Source organism: Miniopterus schreibersii (assembly GCF_964146895.1).
Source record: "Miniopterus schreibersii genome assembly, chromosome: 11".
Classification (NCBI taxonomy): Eukaryota; Metazoa; Chordata; class Mammalia; order Chiroptera; family Miniopteridae; genus Miniopterus; species Miniopterus schreibersii.
This window is the reverse complement of record NC_138111.1, coordinates 3,690,870-3,712,105: the sequence shown is the minus strand read 5'-3', so window position 1 is coordinate 3,712,105 and position 21,236 is coordinate 3,690,870. Positions and strand designations below refer to the sequence as shown.

Here is a 21,236-nt window from a genome sequence, read left to right as displayed (position 1 = left end):
GGCAGAAATGAGAGAAAAAGACCATCTGATTTCTGAGACGCACCTCTGCCCTTGGTCCCCTAAAACATCCCTCTGTCCTCCCAGCATGCACCTTTGTCTAGGCATCTGGCAAGGTTGGTGGCACAGAGGTGTGGTCAGGACGGGTCTGGAGATGTGCCAACAGCAGGTGAGGACGGGCTGGTTCTGTCAATCTTGTTGTTTTAATGGCAGTGCCACCACCGAAAACTTCCAACAGTATTTACTCAATGGGACCTGGCAGGATTCCCCCTAGGGGAGGTGCAGGTGACATGGTGACTTAAGTTTTGAGGCGCATGTGATTTTCAGCCATCTTATTATGATATGTTTAGGCATAGTTTTCATTTTTTTAAATCCTGTGTGGTGTTTGACTAGCTTTTCTGGTTGTTTTCAGCAGGAGTGTTGGTCTGAGTTACGCGTTTATCGTTAAGTTCGTGCGATTGGTACTTGGTTTATGGACTCACCAGATGCTATTAAGCTGATGGTGACATATGTGGCCTAAGATGTTACTGACGCTGTGGGTTATCTCCTCTTATGTTCCTCATACGTTGTCTGGAGTAAACCAAAGGCTGAGTTGATTCCGAGGTGGCTGCCAATGGCCATTTCTCTCATGGTCACAGCCCCTCCTCTGCTCATGTCTGGGCATGACTGTCAGGCCTAAAGCAGTTTCTAAGCTTCTCTACACTCCACATGACCATGATAAGATATGCACACAACACACAAATAATTCTGTTATTTATTTATTTTGAATAAAAAATTGGCCAGGATAACAATACTAGCGGCTCTGCATACAAAACACAACACATTCGAGGTTATTTCACATTTTTACAAACCTGCCGCTATGTACAGCACTGGATATTCACAGCAACTTGATTAGACTCTAAGGACTTGGAATCACACGAGCAACGGGGGAATCCAAGGCGGGGAAGAGCTAGAACCCAGTGGTCTCTCGCTAACCGGGGCCCCGCCCGGCGGCTGAGAGACAGGGTCTCTGTTCTGCCTTCTGCAGTCATGACAGGGCTACAGGTTGACAAACACCCTCCGGGACTTCCATCCCTTTTCTCTATAATCCTCCCCGCTTCAGACTCTCCCAGAAACCTCTGCCCTAGGGTTAGATAAAAGCTCAGGACATTGGCGCGTCGCCTCCAGGGAAAGAGGCTGAATAGTGCTAAGGACACGGCACCGTCAGGTTCAACCCAAGCAGCTCAGTTCAAACCCAAGAAAGAAATCGGCCGCCTCTGGTCGTGCGTCCTTTGCAGTTTTGAACACTCTGGAAAAAGTGAACTGTGCTTCACTGAAAGGTGGCAGGAAGCTACTCACTCACATGTCATGAGCAAGGCACTTGACCTTAGGTGCTGCCGGAAGTACCAAGACGAAACAGACAGTCCTGCCCATGAGGAGCTTACAATCTAATAACGACCACTATGTACATATCTACAATGGAGAGGAGCAGCCAATTTTTCTGGATGGGGGGTCGTGTTCCAAGCAAAATGTGTTATTATTCTTAAACTTATTTAAACACAAAAAGACTTAACACACCACCTGATCAGATGACAAAAATTTTTTAAAAAAATCTTCTTTTTATAACCTTAGGTTTTTAGATGCCTGTTCTTTTTATTTCAAAAAATGTCATACGTAAACATACAAAAATTCAAAGTCAAACACAAAGATTAGCACGGGCATTGGGTAAACATAAAATACACATCAGTACACACAATGCAGGCTTATTTTTCTATACAGACTTATTTTTATATAAACAAGTTTGATATTCACTTTGCTTTCATACATTAAAGTACAAATCTGAGTCAGTCTTGAGAAAGACAGAACTGGTTTTTGCATTTAATTCTGCCTTAGTACCAAAACCAAAACAAAGTACCCTAAACCCTCCCAGCCTGTTAGCCAAGTGACAGACCCGCTGAAGAGTCTGAAGTGCCTCACGGCCACCACAGCCGCCTCTGTTGTCCAGTGCGACCACTTTACAGGGTCTTCCAATAAAAGGAACAGGGTTTCATGATGGCGAGGGAAGCAGTTTTTTATTTTAGAAATACACATAGCATTCAGAATTCTGAAATTTATTTCTCCCAACCCATTTACAACATTTCAACCAGACAGCCTATACCTCAGCTCTGTCAGCGCGAGGTCCACCTTTCCCTTTTTCCATCGCCTCCCGAGCCTGGAGGGAATGAATAAGCGCCCTGCTGGCAATCCCTACAGCACTGCTCTAACCCAACTCACTCAGTAGGACCTCCAATTGTGCATTAAGTCTCCTCACTAGAGTAAAGTTATAACTAAAAGAAAAAGCTAAGAAAAGCTGAGTCACCCACCAGGATAAAGACTGGGGGAGAAATATTCATACACCAAAAGGACTCACTTCTTCACAGGACACCTTTACAGTCATTCCCGTTAAATTTATTGTTTTCACACCAAGTTTTCAAAAACAGCCCTGTCTTAAAACAAAACAAACTACATCTGCCTGTGGGAGGCTGTAGCCCATCGACCACGGGCTCAGTCTCCTGAACACCTGCTGGTTCATCAGGGCGCTGAAGCTACTATAGCGCTTTAGATCACTGGACGCGACTCTACAGTCTGCAAACTTGACTTCATTCAATTCAAGGATAGTCAAATTTCACATGCTCTATAATCATGACAGCAGATATCATGTCAGCAAATGTGAAGACCCTAACTCCAAAAACCTCTTTTAGCTTCAAGAAAGAACAGTTGAATTTTAATAGCTCTGAGACTGGAGGCATAGTCTAAAACTCTGCTTAAAGCTACCAACTGACACTTCCACTAAAAACCAAAATGAAGACAATGCATGTGGGTTAGATCCTTTAGGGCAAGGCGAACCTCTAGACACTGCAGGCTCCCTGCATTGCTGGCGCCAATACACAGAAGGGTGGCCTGAGAACAGAAAGATACATTCACAACAGATCACCAGGCCAGGCAGAGGCTCGAAGCCATCCATGGTGGGCTAACTGCAGAGATTCATTTATTTGTCTTGCTGTTTGTGCTGCCCAATCTCTAAGAAGAAAAAAAGGCAGAATATATCTTTCCTTTAAAAAATTTAGGCTTCCTGCCCTGGCCAGTGTGGCTCAGCTGGTTAAGGATAGACCCATATGCCAAAACGTTGCTGGTTCTATTCCCGGAGAGGGCACATGCCCAGCTTGCAGGTTCAATTCCTGGTCAGGGTGGGTGCGAGAAGCAACCAATTAATGTTTTTCACATTGATGTTTCTCTCACCCCCTTCTTCTCTCTCTAAAAATCAATAAAAACATATCCTTAGGTGATGATTAAAAACAAAAACTCTCAAAAAAAGAAATAAAATTTTTGGGAGGAGAGAGAGAGGTCAAGGAGCTAAAATCCAGCATCCTCCAGGACAGTGATTTCTAACCGGTGTGTTGCAAGAATTTTTTAAAAATGCAATTCCTCACTATTGAGTCAGGGGCACTGACTTCTTTTCCCTGAGACTGTCATACTAAAAAAATGACAGCAGCCAACACAACAGTGGCTTACGGGTGTGACTGAATCAAAATCATACGTATTTTTTTGGTCAGATCAGCAAAAAATAAAATATATTTTTTGGTGTGCTGCAGAATGTTAGTAATTAGTTCAGGTGTGCCGTGAGATGAAGGAGGTTGGAAATCACTGCTCTAGCCCAAAGTCCAGCCGAGAGTTACTGAGCGCTCTCACACAGAAAAGCATTGAAGGAAACAGACACAGTTTGCCAAGTTAACACTACCACCTTTAGAAAGAAAAATCTGCTTTTAGAAATTTTATCACTAACCTATTTTTCTTTCAAACATGAAACCTGTTCGCTCTGACATGTCCTAAGGCAGAGAGAACTAAAGGAAGGGAAAGCAGAGCGGCTGGAAGCACTGGGCTGACGGACTCTGGAAACTGACCAGGGTCATTCCCGGTCCACTCCAGGAGTGCAGTTCATCAAACTCCAACGCAGGGAAACTGCGGCAGGGCCAGGGCTCCAGGGCCCAGCACTGTCGTCCTCCCAGCAAGCACTGATAAGCATCAGTTTCTTCCGACTTTTATCTGATACCAGATGATCACAACAAACTGTATTTTAATATTTAAATATTACCTTTAACGTTCTTTTAACCGAACTCGTGAAACTCCCTAATGGGTCTAACCCACACGCTTCTCCGAGGGAGCAGCAGGAAAGCACCACGCTTCGCCACAAGCTCACCAGTGCTTCCAACAACATTCACGTTCTGCAGACACTACAGTAGGTAGAGATCTGGGTGGTGGACACTCGAGGATTTCAGAACAAATATCAAGCATAATAAGTAATCAATTTCTTATGCAGAATAATAGGAACAAATTAAGCCCAGGCAGAGAAAATGAGATACAGGTGTGGACACCAGACTCCCCAAATGCAACAGCGTTGCAGCTCACAAGGTTGAGCTGTGTAGAATCGGCTGCCATAAGCCACTCCAGAGGTTGCTGCAGTGACGGCTGAACCCCAGGAAACCCCTAGTCAGATTGGGCAGATTCCAGGAAGGCAGGGAGGGGATGCTAACTTTAACCCAGGAGAGGAGCTCGGTCTGGGGTTCCTGGTGGCCTCCCACTCTTCCAAGGTGTCCTGGTCGACACTCCCACCAGGTGTTCTGAGCCCTAGTGAACGGAGGCGCGCACCGTGCTTGTGCTGCCTTTCAGCCTCCCCATCCTCCCAGGCCAGCGGGTTCACCTCCACGGACTGGGTGGCAGGAAAGGGGTTTGCCTAAGAACTGCACTAGGCTCAGTCCCGTGGAGAAAAGCCGTATCCTAGTGAGAGTGGCCGTGTATATTCCTACCAGACACACAGTAACCCGGGAGGACCCTCTTCAGTTAACTCCTAAGACACACAGTAACCCGGGAGGACCCTCTTCAGTTAACTCCTAAGACACAGTAACCCGGGAGGACCCTCTTCAGTTAACTCCGAAGAGCGGTTTTCCCCAAATGCGCAAGTGCTTTAAATAAAAACAACGTGAGTCTCAAATGGCAGCAGCACCACACAAACGGCAGCAGTTCCCCGACAAGAACGACACTACCAACCCCGAGCAGGAACAAAACCTAAGCGAAACGAAGCGCTCATGACTATCAAAGCGGCGATGATTCCCTGACATGATCCCGACCGTTACTATCACATCTCTGGTAAAGTGAAACAGCTACAGGCAAAAAGCGGATCAACCACACCTGCCCACTACGCGGCTCATGATTCTAATGCTGACTGGTCCTTTCTTGAAAACCAACTTAACATGCCCGACACTAACTTCTGCATAGACGCCATTCTTGAAATTACCATCAAAATGAGAAATAGCAAGTGAGGCAAAATGTCTTTCACTAAGGACACAAAATAAAAGCAGGAGGTTGTGTTAGAGTCAAGGCAAAACTGATGGCATGTAGGAAAAGTCAGAAGTTCACATTCTGTATTTCCCATCCAGTTTTCCAGAGATACGCACCATTTCCAGCTGTGTGCGAACAGTCCTGATTAGCACCAATCCCTAGGATACTTAATGTAAAAATCCAAGAACACTAATTCCAGAATGGCTATTTTTTTATTTTAGGTTTTAAAACCAATTAACATTGAACACCTTTTAGCCCACAGAAGATACCTGTATTGTAATACCAAGGATGTCTGTGGAGAGAAGGAACTCGCAGCCCTGCCAAGCGGCTGCACATACAGTAGCGCCCAGGCGCGAGTACCACCCGTCTGAGCTGCCGTCTGTCTGGCAGTCTCTAGGCAGAGTCTACACTCCTGTACCAGACAGCAATGAACCATCTGCAAATGTCAACATTAAAAATACTCCAAAGTTTTAATACTGAAAGGAGAAAATATTCTTCTATGTACAGATATCTGTCTTGGTTATCACAGTTCTGTCGGAAGCAGGGACACGTCCCAGGTAAGCTGGAACACTTGACATCCTTATACACACTGAGGAGTGGGGGCAGGAAATAATATGACACGGGAGATCATTAAAAGTCAGTCACAATTATTAACTTACAAGAGTCATCTGACCTTTTGACACACTAAAACCAATTTTAGTTTTGGCTTCAACCTCTTAAAAATATAGTTTTAGGAAAATGTTTTCAAACAAGAATCAGAGAGGTGCAGTTCTGCAGCTGTTTGTTGAGAACATAGCAGGTCCACATGGTCAGACACTTGGAACATCTGCTGGGACACTGACACCACGTACAGACCATTTCAGCTCCAGGGAGCCACAGGCAGACAGTCCCAGCCCGAGGTGAAGAGCAAATCCCGAGTCAGCCCACAAGGCCCTTCTCCTGAGTCTCTGGAAGAAATGACTCTGGAAACGAGAGGGCATTTCTTTAAGTGTTCCTCACTGGGTAAGGAGTGGGGCTAATGTTCACCTCAAAGTCACTTGGCTCTGCACCTAGTCATTTGCAGACGGCCTCTGGTCCCCGAGACAGAGGGTCACTTCAGAGATGACTCCAGCCTCTTCACAGACACAAGGAGCGCCTCTCCCCTGTGCGGGCCAGGCCTCCAGAGCACCCGTCTCTCCAGGCTGGAGAGTGCTCAGTAGATCACACGCCCTGTCCACTCCCACCACTGCTGTTCAGAAGACAGGAGAGTCGCAGAAAGGACAGGGGCTTTGCAGCAACCTCTTGATCCAGTCAGGATCTGCAGGGGAAGACAGAGGTACTGAGCATGGGCTTCAGAAAGGGGTCAGGTGGGTGAGTGGTGAATGAATTGCAGTGTCGAGAGCTGGGCATTCTGGTCCCAGCCCCCCACTCCTGACGTTCTAGCGAGGCTGGGGAAGCCATGGTCCCTGGAGCTCTCAGTGTGTGGTGACATTCTGATCCTTCTGTAATGATCCATGAAACAAGGGCACCGAGTGTGTGTTTCATAGAGCTGAAGTTCTCAACTTAAAGGACTATATTTTCTTCAGAGAGTATTATCACTCATACACTGTTTACGTTAAAATATTCTTTTTTGTAGCTTTATTGATTTCAGAGAGGAAAGGAGAGGGAGAGAGAGAGAGAAACATCAATGATGAGAGAGTTATTGATCCGCTGCCTCCTGCACGCATGTGCCCTGACTGGGAATCAAACCCCAATCGCCTGGATCCTAGGTTAACGCTCTACTGCTGAGCCACACCTGGTCTGGCCAGTATTTGTAATCTTTAAAAGCGCATTAGTGGAGAAAGGAAAGCACGGCACCCCCCCCCGCCCCCGGCTCTCCCCCAGGCGCACCCCCCCCACCCAAGCGGACTGCCGCGCAACTCAGGGTCAACCCGCAGAGGCGCGTGTGAACCTTGCTTCAGTCTTGTCCTGGTTTCCTCCCTAAATGGTATACTAATTTTCAGTGCGCATATAAAGTCTCCCAAATTTGTTTCAAAATAATCCAGTAAGAGGAGGGGAGAGGATGGGGGACCACGGATGAAACAAAAAAGGCCGTGAGTTGGCGACTTTTGCAACTGAATGATGGGCACATAAGGATTTATTAGGATCTTTTCTCTAATTTTGTGTATGATGGCATTTTCTATAAAAAGTTAAAACAACATAAGCTGCCAACACACCAACTTCTCAGAATCAGAAAGCTTCAGCCAGTTAAAAGTCAAGCCTAAGGGTGCAGTTTTTTGCAGAATGTTTTCTGCTTCACTTCACTGAGACCAGGTTCCCCTCCAGAACGTGTACTTAATTGTCTGTTATGACAGCTCATTTGGTTAGTGTGATGTTAATGAACCTCAGGGCATAAATTTGACATTCATGGGGTTGTTTCCATCACGAATTCCTTGCCCACATCTCTAATTTCATCTCCAACTAGTTATCTCAAAAGTGTTGGCTGTGTCCCGGCTGGCCTGGCTCAGCAGTTGAGCATCGACCTAGGATCCCGGAGATTGTGGCTGGATCACGGTTAGATTCCCGGTCAGAGGACGTGCCCGGGTTGTGGGCTCAATGCACAGTAGGGGGTGTGCAGGAGGCAGCGGATCAGTGACTCTCACATCGATGTTTCTCTCTCCCTCTCCGAAATCAATAAAGATATATTTAAAAAAAGAAAGAAAGAAAAGGAATGTGGGCTGTGTCCCTGGGGCCATCAGAAAAGACTAGAGACCAGCCAGAATAAAACCCCGTCATGACAACTAGAAGGACTCCATGCACATATCCCATGACTATCCAGCAATGTCATTTACAGAGTTTTCATTCAAATGTAACTGATATGTCAGGTAAAACAATCTTGGGCATTTTAAAAAGTAATTTGCAGTGGCAACAAAACAGCAGACGTACATGCTAAAATGCAATATAGACTTGAACATGACATTCTGATCATTGATTTTTAATTAGTTGTGGCTTCATGGTGATACTGTGGAGGGCAGTGCGAGCCTCACCCCAGCCGGCATGGGCCTGAGGCACTGGCATGCTCCACCTCAGCCTCCCCAGCTGAGAGGGCACTCACTCACCTTCTGGAGCCGGGTGGCGGGCAATGCTGTCGTGGAGCAAACACCTTCTGTATATCAGACTCTGACAGGACTGGTAGGTTAAAAAGCACCTGAAAGACATGGTATCATCAATTCTACCAACACCGGAAAGTGGCACAGTGCTGAGGGTAACTTGCCAGTTATTCTAAAAGCCATGGTAACCAAGCAAAGAGCAAACATTGTTCACAAATGCATGGCAACACCATATCTGGCTGGCTGGCTGGACTCCACCACCTGCACTGAGGGAAGGAAGCTTGTCAGGTTCCTAAGCGAGAGATACAAAGTTTCTAATGCACAGTCAGCAGCTTCTTTTTGGTGTGTTTGCAGCCTTGGGAGAGTTAGTCTGTCCTTACCTGATTGTACTTGGAATGTGTGGTATGCTAAAAAACTGACCACGTGTTATACTGAAAGTTATTCTCGTGATTAAGATTAGATACCAGCACTATCTCTAAGAATCTAAACACACAGTGGGGGAAACCTGGAGGATGCAGAAGACAAAATTAATGGTATAAAAAAGATGGGACATGGACAAATGTTAACAGGCTCAGGTCCATCCAGTGCTGTTCACTGCACATCTCCCAGGACCAGGCAGGCAAGGAAGGGGAATGCAGGGTGCTGGGAAGGAGTGCACTTGTGTCTGCAGGGCAGGTTTTCCCAAAAGATAACAGTTTTTAAGTTGAGCAGCCAAGGAGCAGAAAAATACAAAGAGGAAAGAGGTGGGAGGGAAGAGTCCAAGCAGGTTCACTTGGAGTAGAGACGGGTGTACAGGAAGGAAGATCGCACGGGAGAGCAAGCACCCACGCTCACCTGGAGGAAATGGAAGCATTCTGCCAGTTCAATCAGCAAAAATGCAAAGACTCTGTTAAAGAACCCATCGGGCACTATAATGTGTGGTGGCTACACCTGTGAACTCTGCAGCAAGAACGCCAGGTTCTAGCTCTGACATCCACCACCTGTGCTGCGTGAATGAGCACATGACTGACCTCCCCCAGGTGCCAGTTTCCTCATCTGTGGAAATGGAAATCACCGCAGTGTCCCTGTGCACAGTCGTTGTGAGAACACAGTGACTCAGGACACGTGCACCTCTCAGCAAAGTGCCTGCCACATTGACAGTGCTTGAGATGTTGGCAAGTTATTGTCACGAGCCGACTGCTACTACAAACTTGCACAGAAAAACAGGTCCAAAGATGGACATCAAGGACACGAAGCAGACAACTAAGAATGTAGGGTCAGAGGCAGGAGAAAAGCAGGGATACTGTGTCTAGGAAGCAAGGCGTTGGGAGTGCTCTGAGCAGGGGGAGGGAGTGACCGACTGTGTCCATGAAATGAGGACTCGCTCAGGTTCCCCCTGGAGTGAGACTGAGGGCAGACAAGGAGGGGACTTCTATCTCTTACTATAAAGTTAGACCAAAAAAGTACATCAGCGCTTTTATATTCCATTAACGTTAACAGGTATTACTTTTGTAATAATTTTTAAAAATTCAATGCTACTTCAAAGGAAAACAGTATTCCCCAAATAAAGGCTCTCCTACATATGGCAAGCAGTAAAACTCTCTGACGGGCGCCTGGCTGCTGTCAGCCTGAAGGAAAGCGTGTGTGCCGGGTCTGATAACAGCAGTTTGCTCCAACCTCATGCCCAGGCAGTTCGTTTGGGACGAACACTTTACAGTGCTCTGTGCCACACGAAACTGAAAACGGCGTGAGAGCAGGATCTGCTGCAGAGGGCTTACCGGAGCCAGATGTGGCCGTTGGAACAGACGGCCTGCTTGCGATCCGTGAAGGGCAAGATCTCTTTACACAGACTACAGTGCTCGGGGAAAGTCTGCTTGTTCATCTTCTTTGAGATGTGGCCAATCAGCACCTGGTAAGACAAAGTGGTGGGCAACGTTGGAGGGCAGGGCAGCCGGCGCAGGTGAGTGACGCACACGAACAGGACGTGTGCATTTCCACCGTTCTGTCTGGGAAGTGGAAAGGCTAGACCTTCGTCCTTGCCAGCTGGCTGAGTGACAACAGGGTGGACTATAACCACTGAAGGAAAAACTGTTCTGAAAACCAGTCTTGTTACTTGCCTTGTTTTCGCTGCTTCTGAAACAAGGACTTCAGAGTTCTGTTAGAAGAAAAGTATTTAGCTATTACTTATAATGTTCTGATTTTAAGAAGGGAAAGCATAATCTCTACATGCAAAATATTACATGAAATACTAACTTGGTAGAATTGTCCAAATCTATTCTTCAAGAAAGGATTACAAAGGAAAAAGGTGATCAGGATTAAAAATGATTTCTCCTTCTGATGGCACCAAGGCCTGAGCAATCCAGTCTAGTCACCTGCAGTGTGAGATCCACTGACCCTAGGCAGAGCTAGGGTGGGGCAGGACCCACTGTGGGGGTGGGGGGAGGTTGACAGGGCTGGCGTAAGGCCTTGTCCCAAGTTCATCTTCCCCTTTCTCTGCTTTGGTCTTAGGGTGACACTACTTTAACAATGAAAGTCTGAAAAACACTGATCAACTTCATAATTTTGTAGGAAAAACCTTCAGTGGCTATATCTTTGGGATGGGCTACACCAACCCTTCAGAACCATCTTGTCTCACTAGCAGATAATGTCCTTTGAAGTTTTTAATCCATTTACACTGGAGCTCTTGTGGAAGGACCCTCTAAACCTGCCATTCCCTAAAATTAGTTCACTGAAGTTTTGAAGAAGAGCAAGGGGGGGAGAGAGAGAGAGACAGACAGACAGAGGTTTTTGTTGTTCCACTTATTTATGCATTCACTGGTTAATTTTGTATGTGCCCAGACCGGTATCAAATCCAAAACTTTGGCATGTTTTGAGAGGACACTCTAACCAACCGAGCTACCTGGCCAGGGCCATAGTGGGATTTTTAAGACATGAATTGTACTGTTTTCAATCAAAACTCAGTTGCTGTTTTTCCTTCTTTAAGAGCCACATGACCAGGCTAAAAGGAGCTGCCCTGCTCACACAGCATCTGGACAATCACTTTACACCAGTGACTTCCAACCATCTTCATTTCACGGCACATGTATACTCATTACTAAAATTTTGCGGCACACCGAAAATATTATGTTTTGCCGATCTGACCAAAAAAAAAGGTATAATTTTTATTCATTCACATTGGACAGCTACTGTTGTGTTGGCTGTTGTCATTTTTTTATTTGACAACCTAAGGGAAAAGAGGTCAGTGCTCCTGACTAGTCAGGTATTTTTGCATGTTTTAAAAATTCCTGGGGCACATCAGTTGAAACTCACTGCTCTCAACCATCACCAACCAACTTCCATTACATATTTTCTAAAATGTTGAGTTACTATCTCGTTGACTATAATATCCCTGCTAGGTCCTTGAGAAACAACGATACTAGAACACTCCACACAATTAGGCCACAATGAAACAAAGTTTAAAAGTTGACTTTTAAAAATGAAAGGTCAGTTTCATGAACAGTACATCTTAACTACTCTTGAAATTGTTGCAAACATCCTATGAGCAATAATTTCAGGGGTGTACACATGCGCGCGTGCGCGCGCGCACACACACACACACACACACACACACACAATCTCTCTCTCTCTCTCTCTCCCCCAACAAGAAAATGCAACAGGTGATTGTGAACGGTTTAACATGAGGAATAACAATATCTGAATTCATTGCCTTCAGTGAATATTTTAAATAAGACTTCAGGCAATGAGATGTCAATCTTCGAAGTAAAAAGGACCAGGGCTTTTGTGTTGGTATACAGCATGTTCCTCGTAACACAAGTTCTTCAGTCTGGATGACACTGACCCACACCAAGTTAAGAAGGGTTCTCTTCTGTAGGGTACCATCTCAGAACCTGTAGGATAACATGCACTGGGAACCTTGAAGAGGGGTGTGGAGCACGTAGGAGTTCCCCAAGTTTGGAACCCTGGTATTGTCAGGGAACTTGAGTTCTGTGGACTACATTTTGGATAACACTAAGATTGTTCTAATACCAAAATAAAGATTCTACCCAGTTTCTGTAAAAACAACACAACTAATTTACTTTATATGCCCTTCTTAACTTAATCAGACCTCCTCAAGTCTTTTTAAATGGAAACATCACCCCCACCCCCCACCAAAAAAAACCAACTTTCTGCAAACAGCAAGAAATGGGCGCCTGGTGCCACACTTCTGCAGCTGTGCCAGCCCAGTCACACACTACCCTCCCGAGGACAGCCTCCTAGAGCGCACCCTCAGCCTGGAAATCTCATCTTGCAAGCCCTGCATGTCACTCACAGCCACCGAGAGAGAACTCAACTATTTTGTGTGACAGGGACATGTCCTCTGCACCAACCCGTTTCCTATTTATTCTACAGCACCCTGTGCCAATCACCTACCTAAAACATGTCAAAGCAAAAACTGAGCTTTAGAAATTCAATATAGGTCAGAGACAGCAGGCTTCCCAGTGTCTGCGCTGCTGTCAACCAACACCTACCCGTGCGGTTCGGTCGTCACACTCCTCGTCAGACATTAAGAAGTTACAGAGGCCCCGGGTGGGGATGCTAGTGTTCTCAGTGATCCAGGTGTGGAGGTACACTTCCCCCAAGACTCGCTTCATGTGCTCCCTGGTCAAGTGCATTTCCACAGCTTCGATCTTCCCCTGGATCTCAAGGAGTTTCTCCTCCATTGGCTCACGGCCGCCATCTCCAGACTGGGTGAGGGAGTCACCTGTGGGGTCCTCTGAGTCCCCCTCTTTGCTCCTCTCCTGAAGGCCTTGCTTAGTCACCTGTCTGGAGGACGTGCCTTCTTCTTGCTGTTCATCCTCGGCAGTGCCCATCCCAGGTGAGTCGACTAGTAAGATTTTTGAGTCTTCCTGGCTGGGTTTCCACAGGGCATCTGAAGGGGATTTCTGCATTGACTGATACAAAATCCTCAGGAGGAAAAGTTTGAAACGCCAAAAATAGGTGGCCCCACTGCTTTCAATCTTTTTTTCCAAAGCTTCTTGTAAAAACTGAGGGATATGTTTATCTTTTAGAATCTTCCAGCGTACCAGGTCTAGTAAATCTACCTGCTTAAAGAGATTCTGAACTGAAGATTCCAGGAGCTGAGCAGCTGCCTCTTCAAAGGTTTTGAGAGCAACAAACTGGACCTGGTAGTTTTTGTTAACAGGATGGAGGCCATTGAACATACCCTCGGTTGTAATGACGGCCAGATATGCACCGCAGGGGCTCACCGCTATCCCATGTGTCCTCACTGAGCCAAACACATCTGACAGTTTAATCAACTGGTGTTCAAACTTCAGTGCGACGTCTGTGAAAATGGGAATCAGCTGCCTCACCTTGCCATCGCTGGAACAAGTATATACTGTTCCGTTCTGCTTGTCTGCTGTCATGGAGACGATCGGCAGCGAGTGAAGGCCTGTGACGTGGGAATTGTGAACATTCAGACCTGCTTTGGAGATCAGTAGGAGACACCAAAACACATAGGGTCCTCTCGCAGCCACCACTAAGCTGCAGCTGCACTTCTGGTAAGGGTGATAAAGCGGGACACATCTGATGCTGTGCACGGGCAGCTGGTCCATTTCTTTCCACAAGACCACAGGCTGCCTTAACGTGAAGTAGCCTTTCACTGCTTTGAGGTTGACAGGGAGAATTTTCACAGGTCCAAAAGCACTCCCCACAATAAGGCCGCTCATTTTCCGACTATTGTGTTCGTATTCCCACCAAAACAAGACACTCGGAGAGCTGATTCCCGACTCGATCGTGCTGCATGAGGAGATGGACTCCTTCCCTACAAAAGGCAGCTGAAACTGCCACACAGCGATGTTTCCGTTTTCAAAGAGGACGGCCAGGAGCACGCTGCCCACGTCCCGGCACTCATTGTTGTGCTTGACCTGCTGGGTGGTGCAGATGCCTGACCACTCCATCCTGACTGGTGTCTGCATGCTGTGTCTCCTCTGGAACTCAGAGAAGTCTGCCAGGCTCCCTCCCGGGGCCTCATTTTTAGAGAACCTGTAACTGGTCTCATAGAGACGTTCTCCGTAAATCTCAGTCAGATCGACCAGCTGGACCCACTGCAGTCTGTTGAGGTTAGCCTGGATGGTCAGGCGATTGTCCAGGGTCAGTGCTGCCAGGAGGCACCTGCTGTTGGCATCGCAACCCACGGGGGACCAGCTAGTGTATTTGAACCCTCTCATTGGAGGCAAAGCCTTCCCCTCGGGGTTGAACACCCTATCCAACATGAAAGTCTGGCTGACGGTTGGGTCTGGGGAGCTGGCAAATTTCTCCTTACACTGAGCAACTTCTGCTTTTGAGCCAACCTGAAAGTAAGAGATATAAAAACTATCAGATAAATATTCACTCTAGAAATATATGTATATTACTTAGGATGTATTAACTGAGTCACATTAGTATATACAGAAATTCTGCATCCGTTCTGTTAATTTTGGTATGAGATGCATCTAAAAGATCTAAAACTAAATGAGCATATACTCAGAGGATGGTGATTTTTTTAAAGGACTGGAATAAATGTCGTCATTATCCATAGCCTCATTTCCACCATCTTAGAACTGACGTAAGCAATAAGGGCAAGAGAGATGCACTTGATTCTTAAGAGTCAATATAGTATTGAGCCGAAGCAGTCACAAAATAAGGGCATTAAAATGCGTGAAAGTATACATCTTTGATACAATTAGATATCTGGATTTTTACAGTATCTTTGTAATACAAATGCAAACTTTAAGTTTTCTATCTAAAATTTCATTTACAAATTATGCTGAAAGTCAACTCCAACTGCTTTCCACCGTTTATATAATGTCTGCTCCAATTATCTGCTATTCCCTGAACATTTCCACTCCTACCTTCCCTGGCTCCCTTGCCTAGGACGCTCTTTCCTCCTATTGAATCCCACCCAGCCTACCAGGCCTTCTGAGATCATTCTAGCTTTCATTCATCTCTCTGTCCTCCAAGTCTGTAGTGTACATCAGCAGTGCCTATCTGTATGATGTTGATCTCTTTAAAAAGATTTTAAAGGGACATTGAAGATGGTGGAAAAGATAAATGACCAAAAGAAAGTGGTCCAGAGCCATAAGGAAATGGCCAGGAAGCCTAAAGTGGGAAAAAAGCAGGGGTCAAATAAAATATGGTTTCTGTTATGTCAGAAGTAAGAAGAAAGGACTTGACCACTGTGTTAGAGAAATGGCTCACAGAGAAAGCAAGCAAAATCTTTCCATTCCTTTTTGGTGTCAATCTCCTTTCACCTAGAGGCTGATCTTCAGACTGGAAAGGGTGAAAAAACGTGATTAAAAAGGAATTCAAGCCCTAGCCAGTTTGGCTCAGTGGTTAGAGAGTCGGCCCATGGACTGAGGGGTCCTGGGTTCGATTCTGGCCAAGGGTACGTACCTCGGTCTGCGGGCCCCAGTCTCTCTCACACTGATGTTTTTCTCTCTCTCCCCCACTTCCACTCTCTCTGAAAAGCAATGGAAAAAATATCCTCAGGTGAGGATTTAAAAAAAAAAAAAAGAATTTAAGCCTAAGACATATACAGGTATAATAAAAGTTTCTTTAAATGAGTTTAAGGCCCCGAGCCCAGAGGAACTACACTCCAGGACACAGAAAGAACTTGGAAGGTGTTGAACTCTGAACCACTAACTGCATTCCCTGATAAAGCTTGGACAACTGGGAGTGTGAGTGCAATAAATAGTTTAAAAATATCCCCCATAAGGTAAATAGGTAACAAAAGCTACAGACCATTAACCTGATAGGGAATGAAATTCCTCAACGTACTAACAGGTGACCGGTTTGTGTGGACAGCCGTGACCTTTGGAGATCAGCACAGGTAGCTGGAAAGGGTACTTTTATTCTTTTTTCTGCTGAAGCTGCTGGATGACAGAATGAATAATCATCTAAAATAAGGCAGGCATAAAGCTGTCCAACAAACGAACCAGATGACTGACTTTTCCTAAAATGTTACACAGAACAATACTCCCCTAAACTGTCCCATGAGAAGGAGTTTTGTGGCTACACAACATCCCCTCTGAAGAGTCACAGGAGCACATTCAATGTCTTGGCCAGGGAGCTACCGCAGAGAATATGCAAACTCTTCTAAAAAATAGAACCTTTGGGGGTGGGGGCGTCATCCTAAACAATACTCTAGAAATGGTGTCTTGGGCAGTGTATCTTGATTTTATAAAGGCACTTAAGGTAATCTTCTGGATACACTTATGGACATGCTAGAGAAATAGTATAAACTGGAAATTCCAAGTATAGGTGCGGTTTTCTTGCCTGAACAACGTAATGCTAGTAAGACTCTGGAGCTGTGTGTGGATAGACACAATTTAAAACATGACACAATGAAGCCCAGACTGAAAACCTGTGCTCTGATGCCAGACCACCCAGGTTCAAGTTCTGGCTCCATCACATAACAGCTGTGCCCCCCCCCCCCCCAGACCTCTGGCCCTAATTTCCTCACTCACAAAGAAATACTACTGCATATCTCATAGTCAGGAAGGTTAAATAAGTCAGTATGTGTAAAGCATATATTAGTGAGTACTCAGTAAATGTTAGCTATGATGATTACTACTACCTCTCCGGGGAGTAAGTAAATGTAAAATGCAGGTTAAAGCTGTCCGACAAATGAAGGGTGGAGATATAATTGTTCACCAAATCCTGTAATACGATAAAGTAGAATAGTTAAGTTTACTATAAATAAAAGCTACTACAGAACTAAAAGTAAACTTACAGAATTTGTAGCCCAAAGCAGCAGCACAGGATGAAATAGAGGAAGCTCACGCAACCCTTGGTCCTACTCACTGTAGGGAGAATTCTTCATAAGGTGGAGCAGCATGAATCTGGACCCACAGGGAAATTCCTTACGGTTTTGTGCAGTAATTTCTAATACATTAGTTTGAATGAGCCTACTGCATATCACAAAATTAGTTGACAAAATAAATATTCAGATGCCCAAGGAATATACCACTTAAAGGGTCCAGCTCCCAGAGGCCCACCCCCAGCCAGCCATTTAACTATATACTATAGCCTTTCCAGTTGGCCACTATTACTACTAATCCCTACATATTTTGTAAGCATCTAACAAGTAAAAATTTATTTGAAGCTATTAGAGAGTAAGCTTCTCGAGGGCAGGAACATGATTCCAAAGACAGGCAACAGTTATTAACTTAACGTAGCAGGTGGAGTTAATACTTTTAGACACTCCTAACAACGGATACTCAATAAAAGCAGTTACACATGTTAATAGAATTTGGACTGCATACAACTACATGAGTTTCTAAGTCAGCAGTCCAATGGGAAGACTGTAACATTCTTAAATCACTATTTTATTGCTTTTCAGACTTATATCACATAACCCTAATGCCCAGGACAGTAACTTGAAAATGGTGGCCATGTGAACTATTATATAACTGCACATTTTTCTGAAAGAAATTCATCATCTAAACAACAGAATCGTAAGGCTAGCCTTCTAGCCGTGCTCCACACTAAAACCGTGATCCAGGGGGCAGAGTGTCCATTTCCTGTGTCAGAGAACAGGCAAGCTGGACAGCACTGAGTAGGTGTAAAACCCCAGAGATGGTCAATGGGTAGAGCCATCAAAGTACTGATACAGACTTTTTTTACATTCCTACCATTTCACCAGTGTTATTCCAGGGGTCTCTTTTAGAGTCGCAGGGACAATTCAGCTTCATTCAGCAGGCAGTCCTAGGCTACTGAGAACACTGATTAACGGTTTGCATGACACGCACACCAAAGAGCAGTGCACAAGACGAAGATGACACTATATTCAGGCAAGCTATTGGTCAATTATTAGTGGGATATATAAAGATTCCCTAATACTTGTTAGACCGTTGTGGAACCGACGACGGAGTCAAGTTTCTATCATTATACTACGGACGTCTTCCTACCCACAACCACGGCGCTGACCGACTCCTGTCCCTCCATACTGTAAGCTTCATTTTTTTACCTTGAGCATTTACAGTGGGCCAGGAACTGTGCCAATTGGTTAATGTATGTGTTTATGTGTATACATATGTAAATGTCCACATGTGTATTTAATTTAATCTTCCAAAAAGTCTCAGTGAGGTAGGTTTTATTATGCCCTTTTATACACAGGCCTATCTTGCTACCTTGTGCCAAAGCCCGGTGTCTTAACCTCTACTTGACACTGACCCAACAATCATCTTGCCTGCAGTCCAGCCAGACTCACTTTCCTGAACCATACCAGGTCAACCTGTGCTTATAAAACCTGAACAGCATGTTAGGGCTTCCTAGATGGAATGAAGCCAACCTCCTCCGACCGACCTTCAATGTTACCATATTGGCTTCACCTCACTTTCTCGGACTCTGTTGACCCATCCTTACTTACACCAACAATAGTGAATTACATTAATAACCTTAAATATGTATATGCAAGAGATGACACCTTATTCCTGCCACCTGGGTGGCCCTCTCCTTCCTTCCTCTTACAACCCAATGGCTAACGGCTATCTTCTTTTAAGACTGCTGCAGATTCCCTACCAGATAACCTCCCCAGAGAAGTGCCTCCCCCTTCACTATTCCTCTTTAAATGCTCTTTGCTAAAGTGCTAAATCTCTACTGTACTGACACACAACACTTGCAATTTTCTCTAGCTGAGGTACATATGAACATCCTTAGATACAGTAAGTTCTTTTTCTGCAGAGGATACACTGTATTTTTGGTTAATTCTCACCCAAGGATATTTTTTCCATTGACTTTTAGTGAGAGTGGAAGGGAGGGGGAGAAGGGAGGAGGGAGCACTCGCCCCAACCATGGCCAGGGACTGAACCTGCAACCCAGGTACGTGCCCTGTGCCCTTTGGTGGTGCACTGGCTGAAGCTCTAACCACCTAGTACACCAGCCAGAGCAAGGATACACCTTTTAAAACCCCTTTCTTCTGCCTCCCTCCTTCAGTGTTTTTCAATTTCATAGCATCACCAGCACTTGTCCACCTGATTTGTTTATATTTGGACCAATTTGTTCATATCTTCTCCAAGAAGATCTTAGAGGGCTTAGTAACATAAGTTTATCAGTGATCTAATTCAACACCAAGTTGTCCATTTAAAACTTGAATTAAGTATGCTAAAAAGTGGTGTGGGCTTTCTGCATTTAAAATGGCTGTGCAGGGTAAGAGGTGGTTCACTTTCACATAAATACATTCTCTGTACGCAGATACATAACTTTACAGCGCTTATCACCATCTGATAAAACACTAGTTCATGACTTGCTAAAGAATGTAAACTCCATGAGGGCAGGGACTGTGTTGTACACCGATTTATTTCCAGGGCCTCAATCAAAGCCCAGCAGATACAGTGTATCCACATCTGTCCGCTTTGGTAGGTCACATAGATACACAGAGATCTTTAAAGGAAACGGAAAGTTTTTACAGTGTACTTTCTAAACCACGAAAATGAACCTTACCTATGACTTACTACTTTAAAAAAGCGAACTTGAAAATAGTATTACGACAGTAAAACTTAGGAACCCTAGGGTTCTGAAGGCAAACTTAGTTTCCACGAAGCTGCAAGCACTAACTTTACGCGGAGGCCTTGGACTCGAAGTTTAAGGGCTGCATTTATGGCCAGAGGCTTTACTTTTCAAAATTCCGCACCCGGGAGGTTTTTAGCTACTAAAGAAAAACTGGAGTACAGGCTCCAAGATCTCGCCCCTCTGCCCGGGGTGAGAACCACTCCTAACAAAGTCGCTGGAACAGTTAAGACAATGGGAAGGGCCGACGTTGCTTCACCAAAGCAAACGAGGAGCCAGAGGAAGGCAAACAAAGCCAGCCAGGGGCCTCGGGGAGTCGGCCCCAGACAATGGGAGCCGAGGCCGAGGCGAGTCTGGGGGTGGGGGTGGGCCAGCAGGGGGTGGAGCCTCGGGAAGCGCCGCCAGGGAGCGCGATCCGCGCCAGCAGCCCGCCCGGCGAGGGGCGCAGCGGGCCGGGCTCCGAGGGGGCCTCCGGGGCTCCGTGCGTGTGTGTCGGGAGGGGGTGCGTGATCCGGCCACGCTGGGCACAAACAGCCGCAAGGTTCTGTGTGTGTGCTGCCGGCTACGGTGGCCCCCGGCGCTTCGCCCTACGCGCTGGGTGCAGGGGGAATCCCCGGACTGGGCGCGGGCCGGTGACGCGGCCGCGGGAGGCCCGGGAAGGCTTACTTTGAGGAGGCAGCTGTTGAGAGGGGCGGGCACTGAGGTGCGGTGGATAACCAGGTCCTGACCATGGTTGTGCACGTCGCAGATGAGCTCCAGCACAGCGATGCTGCGGGCCGTGGACACGGACACGCGGTGGTCTTCGGACCAGGCCAGCGGCTCCAGGCCGCTCACCGCGTACTGCAGCTTCACGGCCGGCTCCCGCCGAGTCACCAGCAGGCGGAACGCGTCGCTGGGCCCGGGGGTCGCGTCCGCCCCCGGCTCCTTCCCGGCCGCCTCGCCCTCCTCCTCCTCCTCAGGCGGCGCGGGCCCGTCGGCCGCGGGTCCCACCCGGGCTTTGTCGGCCGTGTTCATCTCCCGTTTGATGCCGCGGCCCCGGGCCCCGGGCGCGCCAATCCCGCGTCGCCGGCCGGTTGCCGCCTCCCGCGCCCGCCGCCGCTCGGCCCCGGCGCCCTCCGCGGCTATTTTCTCCCCTCAGGCCCAAAGCGCCGCGGAGCCAGGAAGGACCCCGTCGTTGCTAGGCGACCCAGCCCTGCCAGGTGGCCAAGACGCTGCCTGTCTAAAAAACGCGCCACCTCGACGGGCGGGACCGAAGTCCCCGGGCTTGGCCGCGCGGGTGGGCTGGGGGCCGGGAGCCTCAGACCCCAT

At 46.6% G+C, this 21,236-nt stretch overlaps 1 protein-coding gene across 5 annotated transcripts; it reads right to left on the bottom strand.

Annotated features, from left to right (window-relative positions):
• Positions 1-742: 742 nt before the first annotated feature.
• Positions 743-21,073, bottom strand: GTF3C4 (general transcription factor IIIC subunit 4). Of its 5 annotated transcripts, none has more exons than XM_081152310.1 (6): positions 20,595-20,679; positions 16,161-16,288; positions 12,908-14,731; positions 10,178-10,308; positions 8,430-8,518; positions 743-6,649 (listed from the first exon to the last, which is right to left on the bottom strand). In XM_081152310.1, exons 2-6 carry the CDS (start codon positions 16,161-16,163, stop codon positions 6,585-6,587), a joined length of 2,112 nt encoding a protein of 703 aa, XP_081008436.1. In that variant the 5' UTR covers positions 16,164-16,288; positions 20,595-20,679; the 3' UTR covers positions 743-6,584. The 5 variants fall into 5 exon arrangements, with proteins under 5 accessions (XP_081008436.1, XP_081008435.1, XP_081008437.1 ...); XM_081152309.1 differs by having other exon boundaries at positions 16,161-16,291; positions 20,595-20,670; XM_081152311.1 differs by having other exon boundaries at positions 16,168-16,291; positions 20,595-20,670.
• Between the last annotated feature and the right edge of the window lie 163 nt (positions 21,074-21,236).